Raw genomic sequence first — 23,567 nt, 5'->3', positions numbered from 1 at the left:
TGGATCATCTTCAATCATCTTTGTCCTAGTAATAAGTTATTCAACACAGACATCAATTATTAATAAAAACAGAAAGCGAATCAAAATTGGAAAGCGTTTAATCGTAATGAAAAGAAAAACAAAAAGCACTAATTTCAACTAGGGCTGCAACTAACGATTATTTGAATAATCGATTAATCTGTCGATTATCTTTTCGATTAATCGATGAATCGGATAAAATCGGATAAAAATCGGATTTTTAATTGCTGCATCTTTATTCAAAAACCGAACATCACTTCAAATTCACAGTGCAGACTGAAGTGTAAAAACACCAGGTTATTGCTCCAACGTCCCAGAACTATTAAAAGTAATATTAAATAATAAAACAATTAAAAAAACATAACTGGGATAACACAAATAAAACATACAATGTATGATATACTTTTATATGCATACAAGGGATGTCCATGGTTAACCGGTCAAATCTATTGATAGCAATTTCGAGACTCCTTGAAATAGAACTTGTAATATTGCTTTAATTGCTGATAAGATGATGATAGTTCAAGATAGGACATTAAACAGGTCATAATTCTATCTTTACTATCTATTTTATATTACTGGGAATTTGGGAAAACAAGTTTTCACCAAAATCTCATTTTTTTCTGTTGCATTTGAACGCATCAATCATATTACTGAGCCGACCTGAACACATCACATTTTACACTGTTTGTGACCATTGGTCTTTTTTTTTTTTTTTAAGCTAACTAGCTCTATATCCTGCCGATTTTAAAATGGATTTAAAAACTGCATTACTATTTTTAACTGACGGGACTTTCTACACCGTCCGGTTGTGTGATTACTAACGCTGCTTTGAATGACTGTTGATGCACTCGGTGCCGACTCCGAGCCCGTCTGCACAACGTCTGCAGCAGCAGCAGCTGACAGTTTTCGGTAGGACTAGACGGATACTGAGTTGAAGGAGTTTTTTTAACCCAAAGACAGTGTAGGTACAACACTTCTATGTAGGCCTACAGTCCAGTGTTAAGATATGACCAAAATACAAGCTGTGGTCGCTCACACTAAAGCTCGCTGTGGGCGTGCATGAACCGTGAACCAACCTGTCGGCGGCTGGCCGACAGGTTGGTTCACGGTGCCGCGCCTACGAGTAACTTATTAATCGCGCGACTCAACGAATCGACGACCAAATTCGTTGCCAATGCATTTAGTAATCGATTTTTTATCGATTTTATCGATTCGTTGTTGCAGCCCTAATTTCAACCAATACAGGACAGAGGTCTCAATCAAAGCGTCCCGTTACCCCGTGCCGAAGTGTGCTTGAGCATGTGCACACGCAAATTGCTTGGGTCGCTGTAGCTGGCGTTGCACTGCAGACACACGCAGGGCTTCTCCCCGGTGTGAGTCCTCATGTGGATTTTCAGGTCGCCGCCACGACTGAAGCCCTTCATGCATTGGTCACACTTGTATGGCTTCTCGCCGGAGTGAGTCATCATATGGATCTTCAGGTTGCAAACACGACTGAAGCGCAACGTGCATTGGTCACACCTGTAGGGCTTCTCGCCGGAGTGAGTTCTCATGTGGCGCTTCAGGGCGGAGCTTTGAATGAAACACTTCGTGCATTGGTCACACCTGTAGGGCTTCACGCCGGTGTGAGTCAACATGTGGAACTTCAGGCCGGAAGCATGACTGAAGCACTTCGGGCATTGGTCACACGTGTAGGGCTTCTCCCCCGAGTGAGTCGAAATGTGGAACTTCAGGCTGCGGCCAAGACTGAAGCACTTCATGCATTGGTCACACTTGTAGGGCTTCTCGCCGGAGTGAGTTCTCATGTGTCTATTCAGGTAGTCTTTCTGACAGAAAGACTTCATGCATTGGTCACACTTGTAGGGCTTCTCCCCGGAGTGAGTCCTCATGTGGATCTTCAGGTGGCCTTTCTGACTGAAGCGCTTTGTGCATTGGTCACACTTGTAGGGCATCTCGCCGGAGTGAGTCCTCATGTGGATCTTCAGGGCATAGCTATAACTGAAGCGCTTTGTGCATTGGTCACACCTGTAGGGCTTCTCGCCGGTATGAGTCGACATGTGGATCTTTAGGGCATCTCTCCGACTGAAGCGCTTACTGCATTGGTCACACTGGTAGGGCTTCTCCCCAGAGTGAGTCATCATGTGGACGATCATATTGGCATTGTTGGGAATAACCTTTCCACACAAGACACCGGGCCGGCGCTTGCGCCCGCCCTGATGCCCAGTCAGCTCCTCAAGGCGGACGAGCCGCACACTGCAGTTCAGGCTCTTGGCCACGCTGTGGTCAGCAGACATCGAGCTCAAGGCCTCCAGGTCTGACGCGGCAAAGAGGGTGTCATGGCCGTCCACCGCCAGTGGGCCCTCCCCTTGTCCGTAGACGCTCAGGATGCGCAGCTCCCCGCTGTGACTTGACATGTGGGAGGAGCCAGGGGCGTCCACACGTAGACTCTCTGAGGTGGCGCCGCGCTGCGTGCTGCAGTCTGTGATGTCATTGTCTTCTTCAGAGAGGAAAACAGAGAAAGAGAGAAAGTAATGGTTTTAATTAATCATTTTCATAAAGGTATTTAGTATTTACTTTGTACACACTTGTGTGTTGGAAGAATTATATTTTGACATTCTTTCTAACTTCTATTTGTTGATTATACATTTTCCTTGTCGCCCTTTGGATGTTCAAGGGTTAAAGGCTCCTGCTGAGAAGGCAGATTAGAGTACATTCTCAGTTCATCAAGATTGTTTTATTGCATAGATGCAATGTGTATTACTAACCTACGGCGGGCATGCCTCCACCAATATCCTCTTCAACCTTGATTGAAATGGTGTCTGGGGTCTGCTGCTTTCCACATAAGAAGGAAACACACACAAGACATATTCTTTCATTTTCACAGAATAGATGTCAATCCCCACTACTGACAGATTAGTTGGGCATAAGACGGGCATAATTGGCAGTGCAAAAACGTTTACTGGATCATAAAGGTGTGGGCTTTCTATGGGTGTGTTTTAGAGTTGTAACAGAGGAAGCCTCTCTTTTGTATGGTGAATGAGAAGATGATTTCCAACCTGCACACTCAGCTCCTCACGGCAGACCAGCCGCTCGCCGCGCTCCAGGCTCTTGGCCGCGCTGTGGTCCGCAGACAGCGAGTTCAGGGCCTCCACTTCTGAAGTGGTGAAGAGGGTGTCATGGTCGCCCACCGCCAGTGGGCCCTCCCCTTTTCCGTAGATGCTCAGAATCTTCAGCTCCTTGCAGTGACTGGACATGTGGGAGGAGCCAGGGGCGTCCACATCCAGACTCTCTGAGGTGGCGTTGCGCTGAGTGCTACTGTCTCCAAAAGCATCGCAGTCTTTTGCAGAGGGAGAAAAAACGGAAAAATCTATTGTTTTGATACATTATTTTCATAAAGGGAGGCATTGTGTATTTGTACACGTGAATGCAATGATTATTATTTAATTATTGATTATGCCTTTTCCTTGTCACCCCTTTGGATGGTCAAGGGTTTAAGGCTCCTGCTGAGAAGGCAGATTCGAGTACATTCTCAGTTGATCAAGGTTGTTTTCTTGCATAGATGCAATGTGTATTACTAACCTACGGCGGGCATGCCTCCACCAATATCCTCTTCAACCTTGATTGAAATGGTGTCTGGGGTCTGCTGCTTTCCACATAAAGAAGGAAACACACACAAAACATATTCTTTCATTTTCACAGAATAGTTGTCAATCCCCACTACCGAAAGATTAGGCGTTTTCACACTGCCAAGCTGGTTAGGTTGCGGCTTGGCGCGCCCTACAATTTCAATGTCTTGCCTGCCTATTTTTTTTTTTGTTTCATGACCCTTGCATGCAAGAATGAGTTCACATCTGAATATAGACAAAAACGCTATTAACTATTTACAAGTGCAAAAATGCCAACAAATTCTTTATTTTGCTCACCAGCAGTTCCTCGCTACGACTGGACATGTGGGAGGAGCCGGGGGCGTCCACACCCAGAATCTCTGAGGTGGCGCCGCGCTGAGTGCTACGGTCTCCAAAGGCATCGCAGTCTTCTGCAGAGGGAAAAAAAAAAGGAAAAATCAATTGTTTTGATACATTATTTGCATAAAGGGAGGCATTGTGTATTTGTACACGTGAAAGAAACTCTTTAAATGTATGTAACATTGACAGAGGGTTTAAAATGTGTACGGCTGACAAAGATTCACAGTTTGAGAGGGCCGTCTCCTCCAGCACCCTCCTCCCTAGACTCAAAGCTCAAGTGGTTGGCCAGGTTAAGGACACTCAACGAACACCAGCGCAAAGTGATCCGAGCACCACATGACATGCGAGGCAAGCGCAATAATTCTATTTTGACACTATAAAGCAACAATGTGTCCTTCCCTGTAAGCTGCTCAGCTAACATTTATACATTTTGAACCCTTCTGGGCTCTTGACTGATTCCATCTTTGAATTGCTACTCCAAGTTTATCTTTTAGCAGGGCGCTGGGCATGATGCTTTTTCAAAGAGGACCAGGCTTTTTAGCGCAGGTAGAATCTAGCATCAGCCTAGAATCTATGCTGCCTAGAATCTACTACAGCAAGGGAAAAAATACTCAATGTAGGAAGTACACACCATCACTTTTAAAATGGGGCTGCGAAGTCTTTAAGGATAGCTGTGTGCCTACAGTACGTGTTTCCAGGTGGTCTGTCTGGCAGGCAACATCCCTTGAGAGAAGCTGCTGAATGTAAGCATTTGATGAGCTGGCCTGCGTAGAGACAACAAAATAAAATCAGTACTCAATTTATTACATTGAATATATTCCAGGTGCAAGTTGTAAGAAGATAAAAGATAAGCATGTTTAGTGAATTACATTAGCCTAATACTTAAAATTAGTTCTATGAAATGATATTACATCCTTGATTTGTTTACATATTTTATAGTTCATCTCATCAACTCAATACCATGACATCAAGCTCTGCAGAAATCTGCTAATAGCCCTTTGATTTGTATCAGGTGTGAAGGAGAAAACATGCCTATAATAGTGGTCCGTAATTGTCATATTCAAACCACACTGAGTGACTCAATAAAACTCCCTCAAGAAAACTTGGCGAAGTTATTGATAAGTACATTTGGTATTTGATAATGTGTCATTCGATTTGATATCTCATTCAACTTAAATTGGAGTGGATAAAAGTGTGATTAATCGCGAGTTGTCTCACCAAACGATGCGATTAAAACTTATAATCTTTGTCCAGCCGTAATAAATACATTATTGATGGAGATGGTTTCCCCTATTTTTGTCTTTTAATCGTATTCCTTTGCAAAGATTGACAATGAATGGTCTAACAAATACCTTCATGAATAACGTGTGTGTGTTATAGTTGTGTTGTGACGCTAAAATCAACGTAGTAGAGTAGCAGACGACTACTGCCGCACAGCCTGGTGTGAGTTTGTCCCATTTATCGATTTGCGTTTCTTCCTCAAGTACGTACGGTAACATAGCAACTATGCACGGCTCATCAGTAAATCAGCGTAAGGGGGAACAGGAACTGGGGGGGAACCAAATCGGGTGCTACAGCGTCCATGACTTAGTCCGCAGTCCTTTCTTATAGGTCCATGGTATTTACACACATAACTGATGCTATCTACCGTAGCATTAGCGACAGTAACTTGCCTGGTAGCTGTAGCGCTAATGCTAAAGTAACATTAGAATGGTAACAACGGAACAATATACAGTAAAGCAACACAATGATATGGCGTTAGTGAACTTACTTGTCCGAGGTTTGTAGCTGAGCCATGGAGAGTTGGTACTGATCCAGACTTGATTCTCAGACGTTGAGCAAGTCCAGCTCTGTATTGGCCCAAGTTGAGGAAGCAGTCGTCAGTGAAATGTTTGGCGCAGACTGGCGCATTTCCAGAGACAATGAAATTAACCCACTGGTTCTTCAGAGGCTCGGAGGAAGGAACAAAATATAGACTTTTGTGTTCATTTGTACATCCAAACACTAAGCAACTGCCATGCTTCGCTCGTTTGCGAGCCATGGTGTCTCTCAAGGAAAGAACTACGCGTACACGATCGTAGAGTAGGGTCTGTCTGCGTCCTGCAAGACGGAGGCGTAACTTGTTGTGGGCGTAACTTGTAGTAGGAGGCGTAACTTCTTCTTCTTCTTCTTCTTCTTCTTCTTTTATTTAGGCAGCCTTGACGCAGCTATGGCGTATTACTGCCCCCCACTGTTTGTTATTTCCCCCTAAACTTTAAATCCTTTTATATACTCCAATGATGTGAAGGTAGTCCATCAATTCCTTTGTTTTATCCACTGAATCCAGATTTAAATGGGTGCGCATACTGAAAACTGATTCTCCAGCTGATCCAAGCCTCCGGTACAGAGTCCTCCGTTGCCTGGAATAGCGCCCACACTGGAGAAGTACATGTTTTACAGTCTCTCTTTCTCCACACTCACACCTGCCATCTGGGTGTTTGCCAATCAGAGCCAGCCCACTCCTCAGCCCACAGTGTCCAAGCCTCAGTCTTGTGATTGCTACATCATCTTTTCTTATGCACCTAAAAGTGCACCTATCTTTATTTACATTTTCCTGTATTGTAAAGTACGCCCTTCCCTTCCTTTCCTTCTCCCAAGAATTTTGCCACCTTTCTTTTCGAGCCCTGTTCATTTTTTCCATGTACTCGGGTGCCCCATATTGCTAATGAATTTGCACTGTTTCCTCCTTCACCGCCTTCTTTGCCTCCTCATCCGCCTCCTCGTTCCCTTTCACACCCACATGAGCCGGCACCCAGAGAAACCCCACCTCCTCCCCGCCTTGTAAATTCTGAACAGAGACTGTAGTATTTCCACAATTAAATCCGGTCTGGACTTGGATTTTCCTTCTTTTATTGAAATTAAAGCTGCAGCTGAATCGCTACATATTATTGAATACCCCTGTTTATTATCCTACACCCATCGTAAGGCCCATAAGACTGCCACCATCTCTGCTGTGAATACTGACATATGATCTGAGATTCTATACCCTATTCTGTACCCGATTTCAGGAATGCTAATACCCACTGCTACTTTACCACTCTCATGCTCCTTTGACCCATCAGTGTAAATAGATGGTCTCCCCATACTTGTTGCTGCCAGACTTCTATCTCTTTTACTACGCCCTCTGACATCCTTGATTTGCTTAAACTCATACACTTTAGGTTAACACTAAAGTGTTAACCTGGGATCAGCCATGACGGAGCAACTGAGCGACACACTGGAGAACAGTGTCTCGCTCACATCCCTAATACCAATTTCCTGCGCCACAGATTTAAGATTTTCTGCAAAGTTAGTTTTAGTTTTTCTTATTCCCATAAACTCCCAATGATCACTCAGTAGGTGAGTGATCAAAGGACTTCCCTTTGTCCTTTGAGCTTCATTAGGTATTTCAAGCCAAGTTTATATCTTCTAAATACTAGCGGCATCTCACCCATTTCTATTAGTAATGCTGATATTGGAGTTGTACATAATGCTCCACAGCACACTCTTAAGGCTTTTGCTTGGACTATGTCTAATTTGTTTAACACTGAAAGAGCTGCTGATCCATAAACCATGCATCCATAATCAATTGCTGATCTTATCATTGCTCTGTAAATCCTCATCATTGATTCTCTATCAGCCCCCCAGTCTGAACCAGCCACACACCTAAGGACAATATTTATTTTCCCACACTTCAAAGCTACCATCTCAATATGCTTTTTCCCTGTCATTCTTTCGTCCAACCACATTCCTAGAAACTTAAAATACCTGACTTTCTCAAGATTGTTGTTGTACAATTTAATTGTCTCTGATGGCATCTTTTTCTTATTTCCAAACACCATACACTTAGTTTTTTCTGAACGACACATCAAATACTTCAAAGTTCAAAAATCAAAGTTAATGCATGTGGAACCATTTGGGGGCGGTGAATCCTCCTCGGTGCAGTTCACCTTCTGAACTGCAGACACACACACACACACACACACACACACACACACACACACACACACACACACACACACACACACACACACACACACACACACACACACACACACACACACACACACACACACGTAAAACGAAGAAAGAAGAAGAAAGACCGAACACAAACCCTACTCCTGTTACTGAACACACAACATGATGAGGATTCATCAAGATAGGCTTGTTCTCCTTTCTCAACAGTAACTGAGTATTGAAGAAACACTTGTCACTACACTGTCTTGTGTTTCAACACATTGTAGTAATTTGGAGCCGATTGGACAATTCAGCCAATGAATCTAAAAGGCTACCTCCCTCAGCAGCATTCGTGCATTGCGCAACATAACTACATGCAGAGAGAAGTGATAGTTTGTTAATTAGTAGAGAGCCGTAAAAGCACTTTCTACCCATTTCAGTTGAGGAATTGGACTCCTCAATCACGCAATGTTATTCTTAAAAGGAACAAGTAAGTTACATATTAATTAAGTCTTTTGGCATGGAGCATATAAAAAATATATATACAACGGTCCTAAACTGCATTTAAAATAGACCTTGAGACTCCGGTAAAACAATATAGGGCATTGATCATGATATGCCTCAATATCAGAATAACAACCATGGGTCAAATAGCAATGGCTAGTGGAATGAAAATGAAAGCAGTGCAGGCTTGTCCAGGCCCTGCAAGTCAGGATGTAGGCTATGAATAAGAATACATTTTTAGCTAGTGGGCATCCCAGAAACCAATTCTATATTTTCTTGGGGAGGACCCCCGTCCATTACTGCACCCTACCCACGAATTGGATCACCAGCCGCCGCTGCAAACAGAGAGTGAAGGGTGACCAATGCTAGGAATCTTCTGACTTTGTCCCGTTAGAATAATGCTGCCTTCTAGTGGGAGGACCGGCCTAAACTGAGCATCACTGAGATCTAGACATTTAACCAAGGACCTTTTAAAATGGATCAACTTCAACCATTATCGCCTATTATGATAAAATCCATCCAAGGTAGTTAGCATTAAGCGCACAGAATGGAAAGGTCAGTGGAAAGAACACAATCATGCATAATGTGGGGTTCAATCGCAGTCTATTACACAAGTGAACTTTGCAGGCTTTTTGTAATAACAAAGATAACGGTAATGACAACGTTGTGGCAATATCAAGCGTAACTTTAATATACAAATGATATGAACCCTGTTTGAATAAATTGTCAATTTAAATGAATTTCTATCCATTCTCCATGGACCTAGAGATACCTTCGGCCCTCTCTAATTGAAAGGTGTTAAGATAGTTTGCATTTGCAACTGTGGGCACCAAGTTTGATACTCAGGCCAATCCACAGACTTCTTTGTCGTGTAGATTCCTTTAACTGTCTTGCAGACATGTCCACTTCACCCATATTGTGAATTGCAATTTAACTTGGTCTCTCCTCTGGCCAATCCTAAACTCCACGAAGGCCCCTCCCCCTGACCTTTGTATTTACCCACGATGTCAAAGTTTCCTACAAGAATCATGTACACCCATCGTCTTTGACTGTATGCTTGGTAACTTTGCTGCCTGTATCTTCCCCTGATCAAGCTCTACATTAAATCAAATATTTTGCTTTCAGAAGTGTCCTAGAAATAAATTATTCAACACATTTACATTTACATTTAGAAGACCAAAGCGACTTACATCGGTTAATACACACATTGACACACCGACGGCAGAGTCAACCATGCAAGGCGACAGCCAGCTCGTCAGGAGCAATTAGGGTTAAGTGTCTTGCTCGGGGACACATCAACACTCAGCTAGGAGGAGCTAGGGATTGAACTAGCAACCTTTCGGTTACAAGTCAACTGCTTGTAACCGACCCCACGGACATCAAACAATAAAAACAGAAAGTGAATCGAAAGTACGAAGCGTTTAATCGTGATGAAGAGAAAAACAAAAAGCAGTAATTTCAACCAATACAGAACAGAGGTCTCAATCAAAGCGTCCCGTTACCCCGTGTCAAAGTGTGCTTGAGCATGTGCACACGCAAACTGCTTGGGTCGCTGTAGCTGGCGTTGCACTGCAGACACACGCAGGGCTTCTCCCCAGAGTGAGTCCTCATGTGGATCTTCAGGTGGCCTTTCCGACTGAAGTGCCTCGTGCATTGGTCACACTTGTAGGGCTTCTCACCGGAGTGAGTCCTCATGTGGCTCAATGTGTGCTTGAGCATGTGCACACGCAAACTGCTTGGGCCGCAGTAGCTGGCGTTGCACTGCAGACACACGCAGGGCTTCTCCCCAGAGTGAGTCCTCATGTGGATCCTCAGGCGGTATGACCGAATGAAGCGCTTCGTGCATTGGTCACACTTGTAGGGCTTCTCGCCAGAGTGAGTCAGCATGTGGCCATTCAGGTGGCTTTTCTGACTGAAGCGCTTCGTGCATTGGTCACACTTGTAGGGCTTCTCACCGGAGTGAGTCCTCATGTGGCTCTTCAGGGAGCCTTTCAGAAGGAAGCCCTTCGTGCATTGGTCACACTTGTAGGGCTTCTCACCGGAGTGAGTCCTCATGTGGATCTTCAGGTGGCTTGTCCGACTGAAGCGCTTCGTGCATTGGTCACACTTGTAGGGTTTCTCCCCAGAGTGAGTTATCATGTGGCGCTTCAGGGTGCCTTTCAGACTGAAGCACTTCGTGCATTGGTCACACCTGTAGGGCTTCTCCCCGGAGTGATTCCTCATGTGGCGCTTCAGGGGGCCTTTCTGACGGAAGCACTTCATGCATTGGTCACACTTGTAGGGCTTCTCCCCGGAGTGAGTCCTCTTGTGGATGATCATATTGGCATTGTTGGGAATAACCTTTCCACACAAGACACCGGGCCGTCCCTTGCGGCCGCCCCGATGCCCAGTCAGCTCCTCAAGGCGGACGAGCCGCACACTGCAGTTCAGGTTCTTGGCCACGCTGTGGTCAGCGGACAGCGAGCTTAAGACCTCCAGTTCTGACGCGGCAAAAAGGGTGTTATGGACGTCCACCGCCAGTGGGCTCTCCCCTTGTCCATAAACGCTCAGGATGCGCAGCTCCCCGCTGTGACTTGACGCGTGGGAGGAGCCAGGGGCGTCCACACGCAGACTCTCCGAGGTGGCGCCGCGCTGCGTGCTGCATTCTCTGATGTCATTGTCTTCTTCAGAGAGGAAAACAGAGAAAGAGAGAAAGTAATGTTTTTAATAAATCATTTTCACAAAGGTATACAGGATGTACTTTGTACACACTTGTGTATTGTAAGAATTATATTTTCTTCTATTTGTTGATTATGCATTTTCCTTGTCGCCCCTTTGGATGGTCAAGAGTTAAAGGCTCCTGCTGAGAAGGCAAAATCAAGTACATTCTCAGTTTATCAAGGTTGATTTCTTGCATAGATGCAATGTGTATTACTAACCTACGGCGGGCAAGCCTCCACCAATATCCTCTTCAACCTTGATTGAAATGGTGTCTGGGGTCTGCTGCTTTCCACATAAAGAAGGAAACGCACACAAGACATATTCTTTCATTTTCACAGAATAGCTGTCAATCCCCACTACCGACAGATTAGGCATTTTTACACTTCACTTGGAACGACCTGCAATTTCAATGTCTTCCCTGTGATTCAAGACCCCCGCATGCAAGAATGAGTTCACATCTGAGTGTAGGCTAAAACACTATTAACAATTTACAAGTGCAAAAATGCCAACATATTCTTTATTCTGCTAACCAGCAGTTCCTCGCTGTGACTGGAAATGTGGGAGGAGCCAGGGGCGACCACACCCAGAATCTCTGAGGTGGCGCCGCGCTGAGTGCTACGGTCTCCGAAGGCATCGCAGTCTTCTGCAGAGGGAGAAAAAAAAGGAAAAATTAATTGTTTTGATACATTATTTGCATAAAGCGAGGCATTTTGTATCTGTACAAGTTAAAGAAACTCTTTAAATGTACGCAACATTGACACAGAGGGTTTAAAATGTGTACTGCTGACAAAGATTCACAGTTTTGGAGAGGGACGTCTCCTCCAGCACCATCCTCCCTAGACTCAAAGCTCAAGTGGTTGGCCAGGTTAAGGACACTCAACGAACACCAGCGCAAAGTGATCTGATCACAACATGACATGCGAAACGCAATAATTCTATTTCGACACTAAAAAGCAACAACGTCTCCTTCCCTCGAAGCTGATCTGCTAACATTCATGCATTATGAATTCATTGATGTTTGAGAATGATAAACCAGCTCATGTGGCATCTGTCTTGAAACCCTTCTGGGTTCTTGACTCATTCCATCTTTGAAATGCAACTCCCAAGTTTAACTTTGGTTTTAGCAGGGTGCTGGTCATGATGCTTTTCCAAAGAGGACCAGGCTTTTTAGCGCAGGTAGAATCAAGTACATTCTCAGTTGATCAAGGTCGTTTTCTTGCACAGATGCAATGTGTATTACTAACCTACAGCGGGCATGCCTCCACCAATATCCTCTTCAAGCTTGATTGAAATGGTGTCTGGGGTCTGCTGCTTTCCACATAAAGAAGGAAACACAGACAAGACATTCTTTCATTTTCACAGAATAGTTGTCAGTCCCCACTAACACCACATTATGTCTTTTCAGTCTACCAAGCTGGTTCGGTCGCGGCATGGAACGTCCTGCAATTTCAATGTCCTATGTAAAACTGAGGGGTAAAATCCCCCTTCGTCTTGGAGCTGGCTTTCTCGGTACGCCGGAGAAGGCGGGCCTACACACGGAGAGTACATCTCCTTACAATGGATGCAAAAAAATATTTACATATTTTTTGACTCAAGACCCTCGCATGCAAGAATGAGTTCAAATCTGGGTGTAGGCTAAAACGAGATTAATTCTTTACAAAAAGTGCAAAAATGCTGAAGTATTCTTTATTTTGCTAACCACTTTGCTGACGAAGCATTGTAAGGAAAGTTTTTCTGGTACCTTCTCTTAGATCGACCATCTTTCGTCTGCTTTAAATGCGACTGCATCACCTTCTTTCCCATGATGGTCAGCAACTTGCGGCTTTCACCGTCTATCCAGTTACAACTATTCATGTTGATATCGCTGCATCGTCTCTGTTGTAGAGACAATGCAGCAGCACCTCTACCCAAGCCTCGCCCCTAGAACCGCAAAGCTGTCTTATCGCATTTACATCAAAATGCAACCGCCAATATGTGTAGGGTCAGAGCATCAACTGGTTGTTATGACACCTTCCAATCAGGATTTCGACCCCTGCACAGCACTGAGACCGCCCTCATTAAAGTTCAAAACAAACACCGTCTTAACACAGACTCTGGCAAAACCTCAATACTAATGCTACTAGACCTCAGTGCTGCATTCGACACTGTATACTTTTGGACAGGTTAGAAAACTGGGTGGTGCTTTCAGGCAGTCTTAAATTGGTTCAGACCTACCTACAAAATAGGAACTACTTTGTTTCCATTGGCGACTTTGTATCAGAATCAACCATCGTGATGTGTGGAGTCCCACAAGGTTCGATCTTAGGACCCTCTTTATTCAACATCTACATGCTCCCAGTAGGGCAAATCATGCAAAATAACAATATTGACCATCATTGCTATGCTGATGACACACAAATCTATGTATCGCTATCACCAAATGACTATCGGCCCATAGATCTGCTGTGCCAGTGCATTGAGCAAATGAAAGACTGGATGTGCCGAAATTTCCTTCAGCTAAATGAGGATAAAACAGAGATAATTGTATTTGGTGCTAAAACGGAAAGGCTTAAAGTAACCCAAAACCTTCACTCGCTGTCCCTGAAAACCTCAATCAAAGCCAGAAATGTACGGGTTATCATGGATTCTGATTTACATTTCGAAAGTCACATCAAATCAGTTACAAAATCTGCATACTTTTAACCTTAAAAATGTAGCAAGACTTAGAGGGCTCATGTCCACCGAAGACTTACAAAAACTTGTACATGCCTTTATCACTAGTAAGCTTGATTACTGCAATGGTCTCCTTACAGGTCTCCCAAAACAAACTCTAAGGAAGCTTCAGCTTGTTCAGAATGCTGCTGCTAGAGTTTTAACAAAGACCAAAGAATTTGAACATATTACACCAATTCTTAAATCGTTACATTGGCTTCCTGTAGGTCAGAGAATTGATTTTAAAATCATGTTGCTAACCTATAAATCCCTACATGGTTTAGGCCCAAAATATTTAACTGATATGCTTCCACTACATAAGCCTTCTAGAACACTAAGATCTTCTGAGACCAATCTGTTAATTATCCCCAGAGTAAACACGAAACATGGGGAAGCAGGATTTTGCTACTATGCAACAAATAGCTGGAATAAACTCTGAGGATTTAAGACTTGCCCCAACTCTGAGCACCTTTAAAACAAGATTGAAGACTTTTATTTTTGCTTTAGCTTTCTGCTAAATCTTAAATACTTTGCCTTCATTTTACTAAAATGCCTTTTTAACTTTCCCTTTATTTTCTATTTTTTAACTCATTTGAGAAGAGGTGTATAAGGGTTAGAGTCCTGAGTTTGCATTTGTACAAGGGTTAGAGTCCTGAGTTTGTATTTGTATAAGGGTTAGAGTCCTGAGTTTATATTTGCATAAGGGTTAGAGTCCTGAGTTTGCATTTGTATAAGGGTTAGAGTCCTGAGTTTGTATTTGTATAAGGGTTAGAGTCCTGAGTTTGTATTTGTATAAGGGTTAGAGTCCTGAGTTTGTGTGTGGGTGGAATTCCAGAATAAGGCCTTTGGTCTGGGTTAGAGTCCTAGAATCTGGGTTAGAGTCCTTGAATAGGAATTGCATGTCATCCAGAGAGACTGTTGATCTGGGGCCGTATTCACAAAGGATCTTAGGGCTAAAAGTAGGTCCTAACTGGCGAATTTAGGAGTAACTCATAAAAATAATGGGCGTGTCACTCTTAAATTTAGGACTCCTAACTTTTTTCGCTAAGAGCAATTCACAAAGTATTTTAGGCCTAGAAGTAGCACCTAAGTCTAGGAGAGCTTAAAAGTCCTCATGAGGACTCCTAACTCAGTAAGACCTATTCACAAAGAATCGTAAAATGCCTGCGAGACGAAATGTTAGATTATTCAACTTGTTGTGGAGTTAATGCGTGATGCAATAACATCCCAGACTAACAGGAATAATCCGATAAATTCCGAAATAAAATGTTTGGCCACACTACGTTATTTAGCAACAGGGGAAATGCATCAATGCCAACGATTTAAAATTATCGCAACCATCAGTCAGCCGTGCCATAAACTTTCCTTCGGACATTCAACAATTACACAGGATCAAAGTCAACTTCATGGCAATTGCAGGTATGCCCGGTGTGGTCGGTGCTATTGACTGGACGCACATAAAAATAATTGCGCCATCAAAAGACGAGGACGTGTTCGTCAATAGGAAGAAAGTGCATTCCATCAACACGCAGGTTGTTTTTGATGCAAATTTTAACATAGCCTACTGGATGTTGTTGCAAAGTGGCCTGGATCTTCAGCTACCCATGATTCGCGTATTTTAATGGTGAGCGGTCTGAGGCAGCTTTTTGAGATGTACCAGTTGGGTGTCACTTGCTGGGTGACAGTGACTATCCATGCAAGACGTGGCTCTAGACACCCTACCTCAATCCACAACCGGGAGCACAGTTAAAGTATAACATGTAAGTGATTACGGATAGTCCTATGCGTAAAACACATCGTATTGGCTCTTTGACGCCTTTTATTTGTTGAATCCATATTTATTATTGTTTACTGATTTCTTCCATATATGCTAGAGCACACAAACATACACGAAATGTTGTGGAGAGAGGAATTGGGCAGATGAAACGTCGGTTTCATGTCCTCCACGGCGAAATACGCCTCACCCCAGAGAGGGCAAGCACAGTAATCACTGTATGTGCCATTCTACACAACCTCTGCAAGCGGAGGAACATTCCACAGCCAGACGATGATAATGATGATGATGATGAGTGGACAGGCATTTAGGGATCACTTTGAAAACACATTTTAGGTAAACACCTTGGCACAAATCAGTCAACACTTGGGTAGTTCATAACATTTATTTTCTTTTAGATTTTACGTATTTTAATTGTTTGCTTTCTCTCTCTTGAACGTGCAGGCTACAACGTCATTATCGTGGTCTGCACAAAATTGTCATCATGCGTGTATTCTGTTAACTGCACTATAACTACTTAATAGGAATTAATTTCTAGCCTAGGCTATTTCCTTGTTTTTCGGTGATTCAGTGGGCTCGTCTGAACAACCAATCACCGAACTGACTGCTTCTAAACTCGTGCACGAGAATTGACGTAATCCATAGCAACGGCGCGTCACTCTTAGTTCACTCTTTGTGATTTATCCTTAGTAAGAGTAGGTCTCAGCGGCTTTGTGAATGACTTTTAAGAAAAAACTCCTACGTAAAATGTTTTAGCGCGAGTTAGGAGCACTCCTAGCGGTAAGATAAAATGCTTTGTGAATACGGCCCCTGATCTTAAATACATTGCACTTTCAATTTTACTTACTAAAAAGCCTTTTTAACTTTCAATTTAATTTTCTATTTTTACCAGAAATATACACGATCTGATACCAGAGAGAAAGGATGAGGGTTACTAGAATCCGGGTTGGAGTCCCAGAGAAAGTACCAAGTTCCTTTAGGTCGGGTTGGAGTCCCGACGCGGTTACCAGAGAGACTGTTGATCTGGGGCCATATTCACAAAGCATTTTATCTTACCGCTAGGAGTGCTCCTAACTCGCGCTAAAACATTTTACGTACGAGTTTTTTCTTAAAAGTTATTCACAAAGCCGCTGAGACCTACTCTTACTAAGGATAAATCACAAAGAGTGAACCAAGAGTGACGCGCCGTTGCTATGGATTACGTCAATTCTCGTGCACGAGTTTAGAAGTGGTCAGTTCGGTGAATGGTTGTTCAGACGAGCCCACTGAATCACCGAAAAACAAGGAAATAGCCTAGGCTAGAAATGAATTCCTATCAAGTAGTTATAGTGCAGTTAGCAGAATACACGCATGATGACAATTTTGTGCAGACCACGATAATGACGTTGTAGCCTGTACGTTCAAGAGAGAAAGTAAACAATAAAAATACGTAAAATTTAAAAGAAAATAAATGTTATGAACTACACAAGTGTTGACTGATTTGTGCCAAGGTGTTTACCTAAAATGTGTTTTCAAAGTGATCCCTAAATGACGGTCCACTCGGTTCCACACGGCCAAATTCATTGTCATGTTTATCGCCATCATCATCATCATCATCAACGTCTGGCTGTGGAATGTTCCTCCGCTTGCAGAGGTTGTGTCGAATGGCACATACAGTAATGACTGTGCTTGCCCTCTCTGGGGTAAGGCGTATTTCGCCGTGGAGGACATGAACCGACGTTTCATCTGCCCAATTCCTCTCTCCACAACATTTCGTGTATGTTTGTGTGCTCTAGCATATATGGAAGAAATCAGTAAACAATAATAAATATGGATTCAACAAATAAAAGGCGTCAAAGAGCCAATACGATGTGTTTTACACGTAGGACTAAGCGTAATATGCGTAATCACTTACATGTTATACTTTAACTGTGCTCCCGGTTGTGGATTGAGGTAGGGTGTCTAGAGCCACGTCTTGCATGGATAGTCACTGTCTCCCAGCAAGTGACACCCAACTGGTAGCCTACATCTCAAAAAGCTGCCTCAGACTGCTCCCCATTAAAATGCGCGAATCATAGGTAGCTGAAGATCCAGGCCACTTTGCAACAACGGCCAGTAGGCTATGTTAAAATTTGAATCAAAAACAACCTGCGTGTTGATGGAATGCACTTTCTTCCTATTGACGAACAAGTCCTCGTCTTTTGATGGCGCAATTATTTTTATGTGCGTCCCGTCAATAGCACCGACCACACCGGGCATACCTGCAATTGCCATGAAGTTGGCTTTGTTCCTGTGTAATTGTTGAATGTCCAAAGGAAAGTTTATGGCACGGCTGACTGATGGTTGCGATATTTTTAAATCGTCGGCATTGCAAAGTTGCATTTCCCCTGTTGCTAAATAACGTAGTGTGGCCAAACATTTTATTTCGGGACTAATCAGATTATTCCTGTTAGTCGGGGATGTTATTGCATTGCGATTAACTCCACAACAAGTTTAATACCCTAACATTTCGTCTCGCAGGCATTTACGATTCTTTGTGAATAGGTCTTACTGAGTTAGGAGTCCTCTTGAGGACTCCTAATTCAGTAAGACCTATTCACAAGGAATAGGTCTAGACTTAGGTGCTACTTTTAGGCCTAAAATACTTTGTGAATTGCTCTTAGTGAAAAAAGTTAGGAGTCCTAAATTTAAGAGTGACACGTCCATTATTTATAGGAGTAACTCCTAAATTCGCCAGTTAGGACCTACTTTTAGCCCTAAAATCCTTTGTGGATACGGCCCCTGATCTTAAATACATTGCACTTTCTATTTTACTCATTTCTTTGCATATGTTTTCTTTTACTTATCCATAATTACATTTTATTGTATGACAATGTTTATATGTGAAGCACTTTGAGTCTGCCCTGTGTATGAAAAGTGCTATATAAATAAAGTTGCCTTGCCTTGCCTAATAGGGGTGCGAAATAAAGCCGTTCGATTACCTCGGTCAGTGTAAACGCGCAGATCACACAGGGGAAAAGTTGGGCATAAGGCGGACATATTTGGGAGTGTAAAAACGTTTACTGAATCATAAAGGTGTGGGCTTTCTATGGGTGTGTTTTAGAGTTGTAACAGAGGAAGTCTCTATTTTGGATGGTGAATGAGAAGATGATTTCCAACCTGCACACTCAGCTCCTCGTGGCGGACCAGCCGCTCGCCGCGCTCGAGGCTCTTGGCCGCACTGTGGTCCGCAGACAGCGAGTTCAGGGCCTCCACTTCTGACGCTGTGAAGAGGGTGTCATGGCCGTCCACCGCCAGTGGGCCCTCCCCTTTTCCGTAGACGCTCAGAATCTTCAGTTCCTCGCTGTAGATGGACAGGTGGGAGGAGCCAGGGCCGTCCACACCCAGACTCTCTGAGGTGGCGCCGCGCTGAGTGCTACGGTGTCCAAAGGCATCGCAGTCTTCGGCAGAGGGAGAAAAAAAAGGAAAAAATCAAATGTTTTGATACATTATTTGCATAAAGGCAGGCATTGTGTATTTGTACACGTGAGAGAAACTCTTTATATGCATGCAACATTGACACAGAGGGTTTAAAATGTGTACTGCTGACAAAGATTCACAATTTTGGAGAGGGACGTCCCTCCTCCCTAGACTCAAAGCTCAAGTGGTTGGCCAATGGCCAGGTTAAGGACACTCAACGAGGACCAGCGCAAAGTGACCTGATCACAACATGTTTTTGACACTAAAAAGCAACAATGTGTCCTTCCCTCTAACCTGATCAGCTAACATTCATACATCATGAATTCATTGATGTTTGAGAATGATAAACCAGCTCATGTGGCATCTGTCTTGAAACCCTTCTGGGCTCTTGACTGATTCCATCTTTGAAATGCAACTCCCAAGTTTAACTTTTGTTTTAGCAGGGCGCTGGTCATGATGCTTTTCCAAAGAGGACCAGGCTTTTTAGTGCAGGTAGAATCAAGTACATTCTCAGTTGATCATGGTTGTTTTCTTGCATAAATGCTATGTGTATTACTAACCTACGGCGGGCATGCCTCCACCAATATCCTCTTCAACCTTGATTGAAATGGTGTCTGGGGTCTGCTGCTTTCCACATAAAGAAGGAAACAAACACAAGACATATTCTTTCATTTTCACAGAATAGTTGTCAATCCCCACTACTGACAGATTAGGCGTTTTCACACTGCCAAGCTGGTTCTGTCGCGGCTTGGCACGCCCTGCAATTTCAATGTCTTGCCTGTGTATTTTTTTTTGGTGGATTCAAGACCCTCGCATGCGAGAATGAGTTCACATCTGAGTGTAGGTTAAAACGCGATTAACTATTTACAAGTGCAAAAATGCCAAAATATTCTTTATTCTGCTAACCACCAGTTCCTCGCTGTGACTGGACCAGTGGTAGGAGCCAGGGGCGACGACCGCCAGAATCTTTGAGGCGGCGCCACGCTGAGTGCTACGGTGTCCAAAGGCATCGAAGTCTTCTGCAGAGGGAGAAAAAAAGGAAAAAGTAATTGTTTTGATACATTATTTGCATAAAGGGAGGCATTGTGTATTTGTACAAGTTAAAGAAACTCTTTAAATGTCTGCAACATTAACACAGAGGGTTTAAAATGTGTAATGCTTGCTGACAAAGATTCACAGTTTTGGAGAGGGACGTCACCTCCAGCCCCCTCCTCCGTAGACTCAAAGCTCAAGTGGTTGGCCAGGTTAAGGACAACCACGAAGTGGTTGGCCAGGTCAAGGACAACACAAACACCAGCGCAAAATGACCTGATCACAATATGAAATGCGAGGCAAGAGCAATAATTCTATTTCGACAGTAAAAAGCAACAACCTTCCCTCTAAGCCAGTGCTTTCAAACCCGCGGCCCGCCGGACGATATTTTGTGGCCCCCTACATGACATCAAAGTTTAGTCACTTTTTCTTTTTTTTGCTGAGTCGCTGCGCTTGCCCAGGGGCCTCATTTATAAAGCTTGCTGCGCACAAAAACCTTGCATAAGACGGAGGTGAAATGTATGTAAGCCAATGGTATGGCTTCTCCCAAGTGTGTGTGCGCTAGTGTTGGCTCGTTCGTTCTCGAACCGGTTCGAATGACCGAGCCTTTAGGACGAACGAACTGAACCGGTTCGTCTCTCTCGTTCGTTCGGAAACTCGACTGAACTGGGAGGAGTCGTTCACGAATCGTATGTTCGTTCAGCCTGGTTTCCGGTAGCGGTAAATCGTATCATGGAATGGACCCCATTGCACGGTTCTCAGCTGAGTCAGTCAGACTCAGTGGAGTTAGTGCTACCGGAAACTCGACTGAACGAACGAACGAACGATTCGCGAACGACTCCTCGTGGCGAACTGAATCATGCAAACTGGGTCACGGAAACGAATCATTGAATCCACCACTAGTGTGCGCTGGAGATACGCCCTTCTCTCCTGTGTGACTCCTCTGATGTATTTCGAGCTTACTGAAGCATCTGAAACGAACCGCTTAGCAACCGAGTTCCTCAAGTTGTGGAGCTTCATATCCCTGAGCATTAAATGTGCGTCAGTTTTTCTCACTGCAAACGTTGGTAGGCTATTTATAGAAAATGTCTATGTTTTGACATGTTTGATTGCATTTTATAACTGCATTGGCCTGGATACGTCGGTAGGTGTCGGTAAGTGTGTGTGTGTGTGTGTGTGTGTGTGTGTGTGTGTGTGTGTGTGTGTGTGTGTGTGTGTGTGTGTGTGTGTGTGTGTGTGTGTGTGTGTGTGTGTGTGTGTGTGTGTGTGTGTGTGTGTGTGTGTGTGTGTGTGTGTGTGTGTGCCGCAATCATCTGCGCGCCTAGGATGTGCTCCAGACAAACTTTTTCCTTGGGTGAACTGGTGCGCCTAAATTTAAAATTTGGGGGCACCAGCTCGTATTTATGGTGCACCCAAGTTGTTAGTTGATGAGAGAGGGGGTGGGTGGGCGTTGGACCGTGCATGCCTTGCGCTGAGCTGTTGACGGGGGGGGGGGGGGGGGGACAGCGTCTGGGCCCCCGGGCAGGTGCACCGGTTGCACCGTCGATATTTACGCCACTGATTAATAATATTTTGACCATTAAATAAATGCCTTCAGTAAGACCTGGGGGGTATACCACGAACCTCGCTGAACATACCCGGCAGTAACAAAAGTGTCCGTTATGTCCGTCCGTGATGTGTCCTGAAACATCTCTGGACCAGCGGCGACATAATGGGCGTCTTATCACAATTTGGCATTGTGAATTTGATTTTAATGAAAGCACAGCAGGAAAGGCTTTTCTCTGCCTGCTCCTTCAATTAAGAAGGAGGACAGCACAGCTACGTCCGATCTGTATATTTACCCCCACCGCCACCGCAAACAAGAGGAATTTAAATGCGAGTCCGCAGCCAAGACTGGTGCGAGAGAGTGGTCTCCCTTTAGGGCTGGGCGATATGGACCAAAAGTCATATCTCGATATCTTCAAGCAGAATATCGATATAAGATAAATATCGATATTTGTCGAAGGGGGGGGGGGGGCTCCGAGCGCAGATTTGATATTACTATTTCTACCATTCGGAATTGAATACAGTTTGATGGTTGAATAAACCGTGGACTAGACACTGCCTCCGCCTCGTATTTGAGAACATTATAATCTATAACATCACGGCCAAAAGCTTTGTGCGCCTCCGAAATATTATGAACCGTAACGACTGCGTGGGGGGGGGGCGGACATGACATGATTGTATGTATTCTTTAATATAGGTATTAGTGGGCAACTAACACAGTATTCAAAGACGTTCCCGAAATTCTGCCGTGCAGCCACGGTACCATGTGCTCTGTTTACAGTGGATGTATGCAATGGCGAGGCGCACATAGCCTTTATTCCGTGTTCTGTAAATATTCTAGAACACACAGGAGGCATATCGCAGTTCATGTACTTCAGCGAGCCAAAGCCAAAGTTCCTTTCCCCCAAATTCCTTCTCAACCATGGCTCAGATAACCCCCAATACAGTCTTGTTGTGGAAATACAAGAGACGTCAAAGAACCGACAAGAAACCCTTGCGTTACAGTGTGTGTGTTCACACACACACACACACACACACACACACACACACACACACACACACACACACACACACACACACACACACACACACACACACACACACACACACACACACACACACACACGGTCGTGTCTCATTGGCGGGCCAACGTCTCTGGGCGGGCCAGGCAGAGTAAGGGGAGGAGCTTAGATGCTTTGTGACAGACCACCTCCGCCTCGTATTTGAGAACATTATAATATATAATATCACGGCCAAAAGCTGTGTGCACCTCCGGAATATTATGGACAGAATTGCAACCCTTTGGTTGCGACAGTTTTTAAACACTCTCCACAAATTACGTGATTTTGTAATTCGTCAGACAACTTATATCCAAACCATCCATACTATGGAGCCGTTGGTCTTTCGCTTGCAAACAAGCTCCTCGGAGCTGCATGCGCAGGCGGACTTCATAGCTGTGTTCGAAATCGTTCCCCATCACGGATATAGTGCACTATATAGGGTGCTCGCCATTTTGTAGTGGTGTTCGAATTCTAAGTGGTTAATTTCATGCACAATATAGTGCACTTAAAATACCCAATGAATAGTGAACGATTTCGAACACGGCTCATGTTTCAAAAGGTGACGCGAGTCAGTGGAGGGGGGGGGGGGGGGGGGGGGGGCAGGCAGAGACTGTGTGTGTGAGCCGGAGGCAGAGCGGGAGAGACATAAGCAGGAGTTACGAAATAGCAGGCGGCAGGCGCGGTTCGAAACTGGTGTTATTTGGAACAAATGTGCTGTAATTTCAACGCAAATTAAATTACATCGATATTGACGATATGGTCTCGTTTCATATCGCGTTTGAAAAAATATCGATATATTTTAAATATCGATATATCGCCCAGCCCTATCTCCCTTAAGAAGTATTTTAACGTCAGCCTGCA

At 44.1% G+C, this 23,567-nt stretch overlaps 2 protein-coding genes and 1 pseudogene across 2 annotated transcripts; all 3 read right to left on the bottom strand.

Annotated features, from left to right (window-relative positions):
• LOC115541744 (zinc finger protein 271-like) overlaps positions 1 to 2,360 on the bottom strand; it is a 28,815-nt pseudogene extending 26,455 nt beyond the window's left edge.
• A 537-nt stretch (positions 2,361 to 2,897) lies between these two features.
• On the bottom strand, positions 2,898 to 6,134 carry LOC115542369 (uncharacterized). Its single transcript, XM_030354626.1, has 5 exons — positions 5,758 to 6,134; positions 4,618 to 4,750; positions 3,945 to 4,057; positions 3,601 to 3,664; positions 2,898 to 3,358 (listed from the first exon to the last, which is right to left on the bottom strand). Exons 1-5 carry the CDS (start codon positions 6,025 to 6,027, stop codon positions 3,018 to 3,020), a joined length of 921 nt encoding a protein of 306 aa, XP_030210486.1. The 5' UTR covers positions 6,028 to 6,134; the 3' UTR covers positions 2,898 to 3,017.
• Positions 6,135 to 9,451: 3,317 nt separating this feature from the next.
• Positions 9,452 to 11,693, bottom strand: LOC115542339 (zinc finger protein 180). Its single transcript, XM_030354593.1, has 2 exons — positions 11,384 to 11,693; positions 9,452 to 11,128 (listed from the first exon to the last, which is right to left on the bottom strand). The coding sequence occupies exons 1-2, from the start codon at positions 11,538 to 11,540 to the stop codon at positions 9,951 to 9,953; spliced, it is 1,335 nt and encodes a 444-aa protein (XP_030210453.1). The 5' UTR covers positions 11,541 to 11,693; the 3' UTR covers positions 9,452 to 9,950.
• Positions 11,694 to 23,567: the final 11,874 nt, after the last annotated feature.

This window comes from Gadus morhua, chromosome 4 (genome assembly GCF_902167405.1).
Source record: "Gadus morhua chromosome 4, gadMor3.0, whole genome shotgun sequence".
NCBI lineage: Eukaryota > Metazoa > Chordata > Actinopteri > Gadiformes > Gadidae > Gadus > Gadus morhua.
This window is presented reverse-complemented; position numbering and strand designations above follow the sequence as displayed.

Excerpts from the sequence above, each read along its gene's own strand:
- LOC115542339 (XM_030354593.1), bottom strand. The coding sequence starts at position 11,540 with ATGCCTAATCTGTCGGTAGTGGGGATTGACAGCTATTCTGTGAAAATG. Across the intron at positions 11,129-11,383 it reads TGGAGGCTTGCCCGCCGTAG|AAGACAATGACATCAGAGAA; the intron begins GTTAGTAATACA and ends TCCTCTCTGAAG.
- LOC115542369 (XM_030354626.1), bottom strand. The coding sequence starts at position 6,027 with ATGGCTCGCAAACGAGCGAAGCATGGCAGTTGCTTAGTGTTTGGATGT. Across the intron at positions 3,665-3,944 it reads GTCGTAGCGAGGAACTGCTG|CAGACCCCAGACACCATTTC; the intron begins GTGAGCAAAATA and ends TGTGGAAAGCAG. Across the intron at positions 3,359-3,600 it reads TGGAGGCATGCCCGCCGTAG|ACTGCGATGCTTTTGGAGAC; the intron begins GTTAGTAATACA and ends CCTCTGCAAAAG.